This window comes from Hypomesus nipponensis, chromosome 19, assembly GCF_054491055.1.
Source record: "Hypomesus nipponensis isolate SF chromosome 19, ASM5449105v1, whole genome shotgun sequence".
NCBI lineage: Eukaryota > Metazoa > Chordata > Actinopteri > Osmeriformes > Osmeridae > Hypomesus > Hypomesus nipponensis.
Window position 1 is genome coordinate 1,872,501 of NC_140379.1, and position 14,394 is coordinate 1,886,894.

The 14,394-nt window shown below is 48.2% G+C and overlaps 1 protein-coding gene across 6 annotated transcripts in view; it reads left to right on the forward strand.

Moving 5' to 3' along the window:
- The window catches only part of ppfibp2a (PPFIA binding protein 2a), a 25,530-nt gene extending 13,412 nt beyond the window's left edge, over nt 1-12,118 (forward strand). For all 6 annotated transcript variants that reach the window (XM_084682504.1, XM_084682505.1, XM_084682506.1 and 3 more), the window contains 16 exons: nt 132-193; nt 1,132-1,207; nt 1,851-1,987; nt 2,200-2,273; nt 2,699-2,759; nt 3,112-3,153; nt 3,345-3,549; nt 5,106-5,241; nt 5,470-5,598; nt 7,421-7,571; nt 7,751-7,862; nt 8,170-8,258; nt 8,393-8,515; nt 8,641-8,766; nt 9,527-9,715; nt 9,852-12,118. In XM_084682504.1, coding sequence (XP_084538630.1) covers nt 132-193; nt 1,132-1,207; nt 1,851-1,987; nt 2,200-2,273; nt 2,699-2,759; nt 3,112-3,153; nt 3,345-3,549; nt 5,106-5,241; nt 5,470-5,598; nt 7,421-7,571; nt 7,751-7,862; nt 8,170-8,258; nt 8,393-8,515; nt 8,641-8,766; nt 9,527-9,715; nt 9,852-10,058 — 1,919 coding nt within the window. In that variant the 3' untranslated portion in view covers nt 10,059-12,118. The remainder of the gene's footprint in view (nt 1-131; nt 194-1,131; nt 1,208-1,850; nt 1,988-2,199; nt 2,274-2,698; nt 2,760-3,111; nt 3,154-3,344; nt 3,550-5,105; nt 5,242-5,469; nt 5,599-7,420; nt 7,572-7,750; nt 7,863-8,169; nt 8,259-8,392; nt 8,516-8,640; nt 8,767-9,526; nt 9,716-9,851) is intronic.
- Nucleotides 12,119-14,394: the final 2,276 nt, after the last annotated feature.

Genomic DNA, 14,394 nt, shown 5'->3' on the forward strand with positions numbered 1-14,394 from the left:
CTCTCTGGCTCATCTCCTCATCTCATCCATTCTTCCTCCTGTCCTCCTGTCCCACTCCTGGGTCATCTGAGTTCCAGATCTCAGTGCGACATGACATCCCATCTGTGTACATTATCTATTTCTATCTTCAGACCAGGAACTTCAGAGGCTTAGAACTGGCATGGAGTCCTTGCTAGCTGCCAACGATGAAAAGGTGAGTTACCATGGCAGCCAAACAGCCCTGTTAGTCTGTAGCCCAGATGTAAACTGAAGAGACTGATTGAACATTCAGCTGGACGGTGTCATTGGTTTAAAACGGCTCCAGACTGTTTATAGAAACTTGTGTGTTGGCATGTGTAGAGCCTGACCGTCATCGCTTTAGAGGGCAGCTGGCTGGATGGGGCTACATGGCCAAGCGGCATACCTCAATACCTCCTCTCCCTCCCCTGTAACCCCTCTCACCACCAGCAGCATGTGGAGCACAGGGGAGCCTGTGTATTATTGCAGTCTCGCAGAAGGAATCTTGGATCTTTGAGGACACACAGACATGGGCAAACATGTGTGCCACACACACTCGCAGACAAACACACGCACATGCACACACACACACACACACACACACACACACACACACAGATGTGCATGCACACACACACACACACACACACATACAAAAACACACGCACACTGAGGTCAATTCTTTCAGGCAAAACCACACTTAAGTTCTCCTAGATATGCCAGACCTCATTTAGCAGTTAGCTCCATTAGAAGAAGAAGGTCCCAAGGCCAGGCTCAGAGCACCACTTCACACACGAGGTCTTCTGACAGTGCCTCCACAGCTCATGGTCCCAGCTGGGCTCAGCACTGACTCCACCCAGCCCAGCTGGGCTCAACACTGACTCCACCCAGCCCAGCCTTTCATGTCAAGTACACACACATACATGTGTGTAAATAGTGTATTAGTTAGTCATGCTAAAAGGCACCTTTACATAGCTTTTAATAGCTATTATATCATAGTTCAAAGCAACTCTTCAATCATGATTCTAAGTCACTGTGAAAACATGGGCAATTAAATGAATTACCATGTAGTTATGCTGTTAAAAGGTAGTTAATGTAACCTTCATATAAGTGTTTCCAAACCATATGTTTCAGGATCGCAGGATCGAGGAACTGACCCTCCTGTTGAGCCAGTGTCGACAGTTCAGAGAGATCTACACGTCCAGGCATGGTAACCACACATCCAGCCCTCCTCTCCATTCCTCCTCTCCTCCTCTCCATCTCTCCTCTCCATCCCTCCATCTCACCTCTCCATCCCTCCATCTCTCCTCTCCAGCCCTCCTCTCCTCCTCTCCAGCCCTCCTCTCCATCCCTCCATCTCTCCTCTCCATCCCTCCTCTCCTCTTCTCCATCCCTCCATCTCACCTCTCCATCCCTCCTCTCCAGCCCTCCATCCTTCTTCTCCATCCCTCCTCTCCTCCTCTCCAGCCCTCCATCCCTCTTCTCCATCCCTCCATCCCTCTTCTCCATCCCTCCTCTCCTCCTCTCCAGCCCTCCATCCCTCTTCTCCATCCCTCCTCTCCTCCTCTCCAGCCCTCCAGCCCTCTTCTCCATCTCTCCTCTCTAGCCCTCCTCTCCTCCTCTCCAGCCCTCCTCTCCATCCCTCCATCTCTCCTCTCCATCCCTCCATCTCTCCTCTCCATCCCTCCTCTCCATCCCTCCATCCCTCTTCTCCTTCCCTCCATCTCTCCTCTCCATCCCTCCTCTCCATCCCTCCATCCCTCTTCTCCTTCCCTCCATCTCTCCTCTCCAGCCCTCCTCTCCATCTCTCCTCCTCTCCACTCTTTAATAACACAGCTGTGTCTTTGCTCTAGCACCGCCTCCGGCCTCGCCCCCTGCTATCCCCGTGTCCAATCAGAGGACGCCGTCCAGCAGCAGTGAGGAGGAGGAGCAGGGCGCCATGACGACGGCTCTGTCCACCGACTCTCCGTCCAGCAGCCTGAAGTCTGAGGTGAGGGGGGTGGTGGGGGTGAGTAGTGGGGATGAAATGAGGAGATGGGGGGTGAGGCTTGGGGGGTGGGGGGGAGTAAGGTAGATGAGTGGATCGGGGAGGTGTGGAGGGGAAGGGAGATTGGAAGGAGGGGGTAAAAAAAGTGATGGGGAGGAGGAGGGGGGAGGGTTGTGATCACCCACGTTGAGGTGTTTTTTTGTTGGTCTCCTCAGTCCCAGCTGTCCTCCAGCAGCTCCTCCCCACAGCTGCGGTCCTCGCTCTCCCCTCACAAAGACCCCCACTCCAGGTAAGAAGCCTTGACCAGGGACGTCCCCAGAGATGGGAAGTAATAAAGTACAAATATTTTCAAAATGTGTTTTTTTTGTTTTGTTTTTTGTTTTTTTTGAAAGGTTGAAAAAATTACGGTGACATTTTTTTTTTATGCCATGTTGTGTTTGAAGAAATATGTTTTGTTTTGTTTTGAAAGTTTGAAAATTAAAATCTAAGTTTCAAAGAAAAGGTTTTGAAAGGATAAAAAAAAAAAGTTGCATCATTGATGAGTACTTGATAAGGACTCTACTGTACTCTGCTCCGCTTTACTGTACTCTGATTTATGCTTCTCTGTTCTCCTCTCTCGTCTCCTGGCCTTTCACTGTGTGTGTGTGAATAATGTGTGCGTGTGTGAGTGTTGTGTGCTGGAAAAACGTCAACATGAAATGTTTGTTTCATCAGGCCACAGCCCCTGCTTCTCTCCAGCAGCATGAACGACCTGCAGAATGGACCCTCTCAGAAGGTAAACCTTCTCTCATGACCTCTGTCCCAGTCCTTCTGCTGTGATCCAGCACATCTCTCTCTCTGAAGCAGAACTTTTCCTCCGCTTCACCTCCCTCTCTTTCGACTCGACCTCCCTGTAGCCTGTGGTAGAGAGCGCCCTATTGGCCCACGCTTCACCTGAGGTCCTCTTATTTCCATACGAGATGTTTTCTTCCCAAACCGCTCGGCTCTTTCAGTGTGTTTTGTGTGTTGTGTACACCCGGAACCAAATACCATCTTCTGCGTCTTTCGTAAACACGTGTTGATCCTGTGTGAGATGTGTGGACTGTGTTGATCCTGTGTGAGATGTGTGGACTGTGTTGCTTCCCCAGGCCCAGCAGGGGGAGGGCAGGTGTTCCACGTTGCCTGTGAAGGTTAGTTTGTTTGTTGTTTGTTTGTATTCAAGTCATTGAGATGTTTTTGTTTAGTCTGAAGAATGGTTTGTTTTTGTTTACCCATAGTATCCCTTGACTCTGTTAGTTAACAGTATGCACTTCTGATCTGGGATCTGCTGCTGAAGTTAATACCATCTGCTGAATAACATGAATAACGTGTGGAATGTCAGGTGTCACTCATCGAGCACAACGGAGACACCAGCGAGGCTGGAGAGACCAGCGAGGCTGGAGAGACCAGCGAGGCTGGAGAGACCAGCGAGGCCAGGGAGACTGCAGACAGCCCAGAGGCCAGAGAGGCCGGGGAGGCTAGAGAGACCAGCGAGGCTCAGAGCCAGAAATCTCCAGCTACGAGTGAGGATGGAGACTCCATCCAAAGTAAGCTTTACGTAACATTAAACATCCAGAGTAAGCTTTACGTAACAGTAAACATCCAGAGTAAGCTTTACGTAACATTAAACATCCAGAGTAAGCTTTACGTAACAGTAAACATCCAGAGTAAGCTTTACGTAACATTAAACATCCAGAGTAAGCTTTACGTAACATTAAACATCCAGAGTAAGCTTTACGTAACAGTAAACATCCAGAGTAAGCTTTACGTAACAGTAAACATCCAGAGTAAGCTTTACGTAACAGTAAACATCCAGAGTAAGCTTTACGTAACATTAAACATCCAGAGTAAGCTTTACGTAACAGTAAACATCCAGAGTAAGCTTTACGTAACATTAAACATCCAGAGTAAGCTTTACGTAACAGTAAACATCCAGAGTAAGCTTTACGTAACAGTAAACATCCAGAGTAAGCTTTACGTAACATTAAACATCCAGAGTAAGCTTTACGTAACATTAAACATCCAGAGTAAGCTTTACGTAACAGTAAACATCCAGAGTAAGCTTTACGTAACAGTAAACATCCAGAGTAAGCTTTACGTAACATTAAACATCCAGAGTAAGCTTTACGTAACATTAAGCTTTTGCTCACATATTTATACCACAATGACTTAGAATCATGACTACTTTGAACTATGATAAAATAGCTATAAAAAGCAATGGAAATACACCTTTTAGCATGACCATATACATCGTAATATACTACACATGTTGTCTGTGTGCACTTGACATGAGAGGCTGGGCAGCAGGGTATGTGCGTCGGTAGAGTCAGGGTCCTGGTGGTCCTGTCTCTGGTCCTGGACCTCAGACTAAGCCCAGCCCAGGGTTATTCCTGCCTCCGTCCCAGACCACACTCCCCGCCCCAGCCCTAGTCTCTGTGATTGACCATGCTCACCCTAACCCCACCCTCCCTCTCTAACACACCACACTCCCCGCCCCAGCCCTAGTCTCTGTGATTGACCATGCTCACCCTAACCCCACCCTCCCTCTCTAACACACCACACTCCCCGCCCCAGCCCTAGTCTCTGTGATTGACCATGCTCACCCTAACCCCACCCTCCCTCTCTGATTGACCACACTCCCACACCCCACCCTCTCCCGCTGAAAATAGGGAGGATAAGAGAGCTGCTGTGACCGTGGCCTCCACAATCTGCATGTAGCACCACCCAGTGGTCATAGTCATGCATTACATGTCTCCCCATGACCCATTGAGTAGAAAAGATTTGACATCAGGATTTTGCCTTTTCAAATGTTTATTGAAATATAAGAATCACAACTGTCTTACTGTCTTACTTATGTAAATATGACACCATCAGCTAATTACTTGTTCCAAGGGTTGGAATTAGTTGCGACCAACACTCCAAAGCCACAAAATGATAGATCCTGTGATAGACAGCTCCACTTGACCCCACAGTCGCAGGATAAAGTGTCAAGCCACTGATCAGAGCTGTACTCTCTCTTTCCCTCTCCTTGTCTCTCTCTCTCTCTCTCTCTCTCTCTCTCTCTCTCTCTCTCTCTCTCTCTCCATCTCTCCGCTCTGCGAAGAAAAGACTGAGAAGACAGGAAGTGTCCCGCCCTCTGACTCCTCCCCCCAGTCCTCAGGGGCGGAGTCAGGCCAGCGATTGGTGGGCTCTCCGGAACACCTAAAGAACAACAGGAGCATCAGGAAGCTGTGGGGGAAGTGAGTCAGCACAAGTACACACTACCTGTCTACAAGTACACACTACCTGTCTACAGATACACACTACCTGTCTACAAGTACACACTACCTGTCTACAGATACACACTACCTGTCTACAAGTACACACTACCTGTCTACAGATACACACTACCTGTCTACAGGTACACACTACTCTCTCTTTACCTCTCATTTTCCCTCACCACCCCTCCCCTCTCCCCTCCCCTCCAGGCTGAGGAGGACCCAGTCGGGGGGGCTCCAGTCAGTGGACCAGGACCAGAGCCAGTTCAGAAGGGGGGGTCTGCGGGCCACGGCAGGGCCCAGGCTGACGAGGAGCCCAGGTTCTACCAGAGCAGCACGGTAAAGACATGGTTCTACCAGAGCAGCACGGTAAAGACATGGTTCTACTAGAGCAGTACGGTAAAGACATGGTTCTACCAGAGCAGTACGGTAAAGACATGGTTCTACCAGAGCAGCACGGTAAAGACATGGTTCTACTAGAGCAGTACGGTAAAGACATGGTTCTACTAGAGCAGTACGGTAAAGACATGGTTCTACCACAGCAGCACGGTAAAGACATGGTTCTACCAGAGCAGCACGGTAAAGACATGGTTCTACTAGAGCAGTACGGTAAAGACATGGTTCTACTAGAGCAGTACGGTAAACACATGGTTCTACCACAGCAGCACGGTAAAGACATGGTTCTACCAGAGCAGCACGGTAAAGACATGGTTCTACTAGAGCAGTACGGTAAAGACATGGTTCTACCAGAGCAGTACGGTAAAGACATGGTTCTACCAGAGCAGCACGGTAAAGACATGGTTCTACTAGAGCAGTACGGTAAAGACATGGTTCTACCACAGCAGCACGGTAAAAGACATGGTTCTACTAGAGCAGTACGGTAAAGACATGGTTCTACCACAGCAGCACGGTAAAGACATGGTTCTACCAGAGCAGCACGGTAAAGACATGGTTCTACTAGAGCAGTACGGTAAAGACATGGTTCTACTAGAGCAGTACGGTAAACACATGGTTCTACCACAGCAGTACGGTAAAGACATGGTTCTACTAGAGCAGTACGGTAAAGACATGGTTCTACTAGAGCAGTACGGTAAAGACATGGTTCTACTAGAGCAGTACGGTAAAGACATGGTTCTACTAGAGCAGTACGGTAAAGACATGGTTCTACTAGAGCAGTACGGTAAACACATGGTTCTACCAGAGCAGTACGGTAAAGACATGGTTCTACCAGAGCAGTACGGTAAAGACATGGTTCTACCAGAGCAGCATGGTAAAGACATGGTTCTACTACAGCAGTACGGTAAAGACATGGTTCTACTAGAGCAGTACGGTAAAGACATGGTTCTACTAGAGCAGTACGGTAAAGACATGGTTCTACTAGAGCAGTACGGTAAAGACATGGTTCTACTAGAGCAGTACGGTAAAGACATGGTTCTACTAGAGCAGTACGGTAAAGACATGGTTCTACTAGAGCAGTACGGTAAAGACATGGTTCTACTAGAGCAGTACGGTAAACACATGGTTCTACCAGAGCAGTACGGTAAAGACATGGTTCTACTAGAGCAGTACGGTAAACACATGGTTCTACCACAGCAGTACGGTAAAGACATGGTTCTACTAGAGCAGTACGGTAAAGACATGGTTCTACTAGAGCAGTACGGTAAAGACATGGTTCTACTAGAGCAGTACGGTAAAGACATGGTTCTACTAGAGCAGTACGGTAAACACATGGTTCTACCAGAGCAGTACGGTAAAGACATGGTTCTACCAGAGCAGTACGGTAAAGACATGGTTCTACCAGAGCAGCATGGTAAAGACATGGTTCTACTACAGCAGTACGGTAAAGACATGGTTCTACTAGAGCAGTACGGTAAAGACATGGTTCTACTAGAGCAGTACGGTAAACACATGGTTCTACCAGAGCAGTACGGTAAAGACATGGTTCTACCAGAGCAGTACGGTAAACACATGGTTCTACCAGAGCAGTACGGTAAAGATATGGTTCTGGGCTGAATGGAGAAGGGGCTAACAGCAACAACAAGAGCAGGATATTTAATTGAATTGTAAAACAATGACCTTTCCTAAAAGCATGATCTTCAAAGGTCATTGTTGTCACGCAGACAGACTGATGGGTGTGTGTTTTCTGTCCCGTGTCTCTCAGTGATGTCAACACTCCGTTGTGCCAGTGGAGCAGGGAGCAGGTGTGCGGCTGGCTGGAGGACTGTGGCCTGGGCCAGTACGTCAACCTGACCAGGCAGTGGGTGGAGAACGGCCAGACACTGCTGTCTGCCACGCCCCAGGACTTTGAGAAGGTCAGCAACAGGAGGAGAGCTGCTTGACACGTCCTGGCGATCATGTACAGAACTGTGCAGAAGACTGAGGCACACAAACATGTGTTTACATGCTTGCGTGCCTCTCTGTGTGTGTTAACGTGTTTGTGTTAACGTGTGTGTGTGTTAATGTGTGTGTGTGTGTGTGTTTGTGAGAGCAGGAGATGGGAATGAAGCACGCCCTCCACAGGAAGAAGCTGCAGCTGGCTCTGACCTCCCTCAGCAGCAGGGTGGTGGAGAAGTCCTCCGAGCTGGACCACATCTGGGTCACACGTACGTTCACATCTAACCCACCTCACCTCCCTTCACCTCCCCTCATCTAACCCACCTCACCTCCCTTCACCTCACCTCCCTCCACCTCACCTCCCCTCTCCTCCCTCCACCTCACCTCCATCCCCCCTCACCTCACCTCCCTCCACCTCACCTCCTCTCTCCTCCCTCCACCTCACCTCCATCCCCCCTCACCTTACCTCACCGCAGACCTCTCCAATCTACACCGCATCTTCACCACATCTTCACCACCAATCTTAGCCAACACCCGGACAATTGAAATGCTGACTGAGGTGAAATTATTTTCCAGGCTGGTTGGATGACATTGGGCTCCCTCAGTACAAAGACCAGTTCCACGAGGGCAGAGTGGATGGAAGGATGATCCAGTATCTCACTGTGGTAAGACCTTAGTAGTAAATCCCAGAGCAGAACGAAAATAATATGAATATAAAAGTGCAGTGTTTACACTCAACTTTTGACATGTGTTTGTGTTTATGTTGTTGTGCGTATGTGTGTCCGTTCTGTGCCTCCAGAACGACCTCTTGACCCTGAAGGTCACTAGCCAGCTCCACCACCTCAGCATCAAGTGTGCCATCCACGTCCTCCACGTCAACAAGTTCAACCCCCACTGCCTCCGCCGCAGGCCTGGAGAGGAGGTGAGGGGGGGAGATGAAGGGTGGGAGGGGCAGGGTGAGGAGAGGGAGGGAGGAGAGAGGGTGGCATGAAGAGATGAGTGGTTCATAGTCTTATGTCTGGTGTGTGTGTGTGTGTTTCCCCCCAGAAGCAGCCCCCTCCCTCGGATGTGGTGCAGTGGTCCAACCACCGGGTGATGGAGTGGCTGCGGGCGGTGGAGCTGGCGGAGTACGCCCCCAACCTGAGGGGTAGTGGGGTGCACGGAGGGCTCATCGTGAGTCCTCTCTCCTGAACACCACCCTGCACCCACCCTCTCTCCTCAACACCACCCTGCACCCTCTCTCCTCAACACCACCCTGCACCCTCTCTCCTCAACACCACCCTGCACCCACCCTCTCTCCTCAACACCACCCTGCACCCTCTCTCCTCAACACCACCCTGCACCCTCTCTCCTCAACACCACCCTGCACCCTCTCTCCTCAACACCACCCTGCACCCTCTCTCCTCAACACCACCCTGCACCATTTCTTCTTACAGTAGAAGACTCAGGTTACAAGTCATTCAGTCAGAAGACGGTCAGATTAGAATTTTATGATTTTATCTGTTTTTGTTTGGGAGGGAAAATAGTTTTTCAGCTGGATCTTTAATCTGAATCTCATCTGAACCTTTTCTAAATCTGAATGAGAATCTGATCAGAACCTGAATCTCAACCTGAACCTGATCTGAATCTGAATGAGAATCTGATCAGAACCTGAATCTCAACCTGAACCTGATCTGAATCTGAATGAGAATCTGATCAGAACCTGAATCTCAACCTGAACCTGATCTGAATATGCACGGTACGCTCACATTTCCTTATATGCAGCTATGTAACGCAGAGACACACCACAGAGACACTCCTATCCACCGTGTGTCCACACCTTCCTCCCGCCCCTCTCCTACCCTCCTCCCTATTCCCTTCCTCCCTTCCCCCCTCCTCCCCTCCTCTCCTCCCCCGCTGGTGAGCTCCAACTCTCTCCCGTCTCCCCGTCCAGATTCTGGAGCCTCGCTTCAGCTCAGAGACCCTGGCCCTGCTCCTCAACATCCCTCCTCAGAAGACCCTGCTCCGTCGCCACCTGGCCTCTGCCTTCTCCCTCCTGGTGGGGCCCCAGGCCTCCCTGGAGAAGAGGGAGTACGCCAACGCCACCGGCCACGTCCCCCTCACCACCACCGCCAAAGTCAAGGTACTACTGCCGCCGATAGATCTGACAGTTTACGCACTTTAGGTATTTGTGGGAGGAGAAAGGGAGGGAGATGGAGGGAGGGAGGTGGAGGGAGGGAGATGGGGAGGAAGGAGCATTAACTGGTCTGTCTTTCCAGCCCAAGAAGCTGGGTTTCAACCACTTCAGCCACCTGAGGAAGAGGAGACCTGACGAGACAGAGGACTACATCTGTCCCATAGACACAGGAGCACTTGTTGTCTCAAACGGGGTCTCCCCACGGCCCTACGCAGGCCTCCGGGGCCTCAGCCCCATCTTGGACCGAGACACAGATGCGAGGCAGGAGCAGGTGGGGACTAAGACCTGAAACTGACCCTCCTTCCAACCAATGACTGCCAAGCTCTCACAGCTTCCTAACCCCTCCCCCCACCCCGACATGCCAGTGCAAAACACGTGCACCACTGATTACTCCCTGAATCGAGGTGCTGAATTTGCGATTCACGGGAGAATCAAATGTGTAGATTTCGCCTTTCGATGCTCTCAAACAGTGATTTGCTGGAAGCGCTGTAGTGATGATGAGAGTTGGCCATTGGTTACTTGCTTCATCCTTGATCCACCTGATCGCGTCGACATGGTGATTCACCTGAAAACAGTTTATTTTTGAAGGTCGCTCTCTGCATTCCTCCTGAAATGGGACGATGAACTCACTCTGCTTAAGATTCTTCCAGTAGCACCTCCCCACCCCAACCTCCCCCAAACCTCCCCCTAGTGATCCTGATGTTAACCTCCCCCAAACCTCCCCCTAGTGATCCTGATGTTAACCTCCCCCTAACCTCCCCCCAGTGTTCCTGATGTTAACATCCCCCAAACCTCCCCCCAGTGATCCTGATGTTAACCTCCCCCAAACCTCCCCCTAGTGATCCTGATGTTAACCTCCCCCAAACCTCCCCCTAGTGATCCTGATGTTAACCTCCCCCAAACCTCCCCTCTAGTGATCCTGATGTTAACCTCCCCCAATCTCCCCATAGTGATCCTGATGTTAACCTCCCCCAAACCTCCCCTCTAGTGATCCTGATGTTAACCTCCCCCAAACCTCCCCCCAGTGATCCTGATGTTAACCTCCCCCAAACCTCCCCCTAGTGATCCTGATGTTAACCTCCCCCAAACCTCCCCCCAGTCATCCTGATGTTAACCTCCCCCAAACCTCCCCCTAGTGATCCTGATGTTAACCTCCCCCAAACCTCCCCCCAGTGTTCCTGATGTTAACCTCCCCCAAACCTCCCCCCTAGTGATCCTGATGTTAACCTCCCCCAAACCTCCCCCTAGTGATCCTGATGTTAACCTCCCCCAAACCTCCCCCAGTGATCCTGATGTTAACCTCCCCCAAACCTCCCCCTAGTGATCCTGATGTTAACCTCCCCCAAACCTCCCCCTAGTGATCCTGATGTTAACCTCCCCCAAACCTCCCCCCCAGTGATCCTGATGTTAACCTCCCCCAAACCTCCCCCCAGTCATCCTGATGTTAACCTCCCCCCAGTCATCCTGATGTTAACCTCCCCCAAACCTCCCCCCAGTGTTCCTGATGTTAACCTCCCCCAAACCTCCCCCCCAGTGTTCCTGATGTTAACCTCCCCCAAACCTCCCCCCAGTGATCCTGATGTTAACCTCCCCCCAGTGTTCCTGATGTTAACCTCCACCTGCAGTGTTTAGCTTGACTGTCTCTGCTTTGCTATAGTGTATTACTTGCTTTCTGATGCCAATTCAAAATCCAGATAATTATTATATGATTTGTTGTGATCATCATGTACTGTTATATTTTAGTTGTTTCCGCACCTCTCTGAGTTCCCGTGCGGAAACTGACTTTACTCATTTATTTTTAAATGTATAATCAAATACTGTATATGTTGTTTGGTACTCATTTTATTTATTGCTCACTCACCTGAATGGCTCATTTCCAGTCGGAAAAATTGCCTGATTGAAAAATCAGGGAAAAAAAGTGAAAAATTCACTGTTCTCCAGGCGTTGTTTTAGTTGAACGCAAGCTAAGTGTTTTCACTCCCCAAGCCTCTCACCAAAGTCCTTAATTCATTCACATTAAAACTATTGAATAAATCCCTGTGATATTACATGTTATATGTCCCTAGGTCCTAGGATGTGGTTACATGCTCTATATCAGATGTATCGGGCTAGGGTGGCTATACTGTTAACTCTGCTGTCATGGGGATCTTCATCCCTCCAGTGTAGAGAAACGACTCTTTGACCATCATCGTCATCATCACCACCAGATCGAAGAGATGTTGCTATGGTTATGGAGGTCCGAGAATCAATCCATCATCTGCACTCTTAATCCAGACTCCAGAAGGACAAGCATTCAGACTGATCCATAACTGACCTCTAGTGGTGGAAAATTAAACTTGTTTAAACTCAGTGTATGCTTGCTTTTATTCTTTTGATACTTAACTTTCTGTTTGACTTGTTAATACCTTGTGATGCTGAATAGGAACATGTATGTTATAATAATGTTTAAATAATATCTAATGATCTGTGTGTCCTCTTGTAGTTGTCAAATGCACTGAAAACGTATTTGGCGGACGTGGCAGGCTATTCGCAGTCATACTACCAGCAACAATCATGGTGGAAAATTAATCAATTTTTAGGGTGTGCTTATATAGATCCTAATATATTCTATAAACATTCTATATATTCTCTTACATATTATTTTCCCACCCTAACTAATCCCTGAATTTTTGCAGTGTCGATGTGCGTATTTCTCCCAAAAGCGTTTCTTACTTTTAGTTTTTTTTTTTTGTGGCGAAAAGTGAAGCTATAACGGTAGTAACTAGCTAGTCACAGTCACAACGTCACAAACCTGCGCGCGTTTACTACTACATTTCTAAAACTGGTTGTTCCCATCCTTGATTGTGATTGGCTATATCGCGTTCCATGCCGTTGTAAAATCCAGCATAACCTCACAGGTTGTCCTCATAACATTCTTTAACATTCCATATTACTGCGCATCGAATATTTCAAATGGAAAAAGACGGCAAAGATGTCCATCTGGCTGTTGCGTGGCAACGATTTATGTAGGAACTATACTTTGTAGTAGCGGAAGAATGACGGTTTATTATGAAACTATTTTGTTTCTAGTTGTTTTTATTGATGAAACCATATCAAATATTTGTAGTAACAGTTTTAGAAAAGCAATAAGCCTCCGCTTCGCGTCGTGCCTAACTAGTAACTAGTAAGTAACTAGTAACCCTTACCTGTTCTAAAATCAGCGTAAACCACGGCCTCTTGGGGCTTATTGCTTAAGTAGACATCAGTTCGGTTGCCCGTTAGCGTCTGGGAGATAGCTAGCTAGTCTAGTTCTTCTGTAGCGTACAGTTCTCCAAAGCACCGGATGTACCAGTGCCAGCTCCAGTAGCTAGCCTACTACAGTAGCTACCGGGTCAGCTTTGTTTTCCCTGTATTTGCGCTGACGGTAAACTAATATTGTGGGTCCGATACTATCAGTGATAGATTATGGAAGCAATAAACCACAAAATGGGTAACCAATGATGATTGTAAGTCCTGTAAAGCAATCCATAGCGTGGATACCTGGTCGCTGGAGTGAATCTAGGTTCCCACTTTTGGGGGGGCTAAGCCCCTTAGATAAAAACTATTATTTTTCCTGTGACCCAGCAAAACTAGGGGGGTCTGGGGGCATGTTCCTCAAGAAGAAATGTTTGAAAATATCCTTTTAAATAGTGTCCTCTAGTGGGGGGCTCTAGCCAAACATAGGGCTGGATACGCCCAGGCCTGGTCGCATGACCCCCGAGTTTTAGACAGGGTTGTAACTGACACATAGGCCTAATCATCGCCTGTAGTAAACTTGTTAGCAAGCCAATAAAAAAATAAAATAAATACATTTAGAGCATATTTACGTTTTGGGGGGCATATTTTCAGTTTGCAGATGGTACTGTTTGAATCACAAATCAATTAAAATATAGCCAACAGAAATATCAGTTTTAAAGTACACTTATTAAAATTTTCAAAATGTTTGATATGAGTTTAAACAATAAGTCTGGTGGTGAGTTAAAAAATAAAATACAAATTACCCACCTGCACAAGCACACCTCACAACTTCCCCAGATATTGTACCCTCTGTAGTTTAAAACATTATGTTTCAAATGTTGTATTTAGTCTAAAAAGCAGAGGGTTATAATGCAAATGTTTGTAGACTGAAGCACTGTCAGCACAACAGCACAACTGTTGAATAATTACTGAGGTTTTTTATAGTAGCAGTAAGCTGATGGCGAGAGACCAGAATGAGCTGTGAGCTGTGGGATTTAGTTTGAGCCTGCATGTGAGTTTGTTTTGCTTAACATCTCTGCAGTGTTGAGAGTGTTGAGGCCTGTTAGTTGAAGCACAGGTGAAATACATCTTGAGCTGAATCAAGTCATCTCCCCTCACCCCCCCCCCCCCCCCCCCTCCTCAACTCCCCTGTAACCCCACATCCTTCCTCCCACAACCACACACTGCTTCAGTTAGACCAAATACCAGTTTGACTGAATCTCTTACCTCTGCATCTCATTAGCTCTCTAACGAAGGACGTCCAGATCAATGATTAGAAATGACAAGTTCATAAATAAATTAGTCCTGCCGATAACTGCGATCGATGACCCATGTTAAATGGTTATTAGAGGGATGAAGGGTGGAGGGCC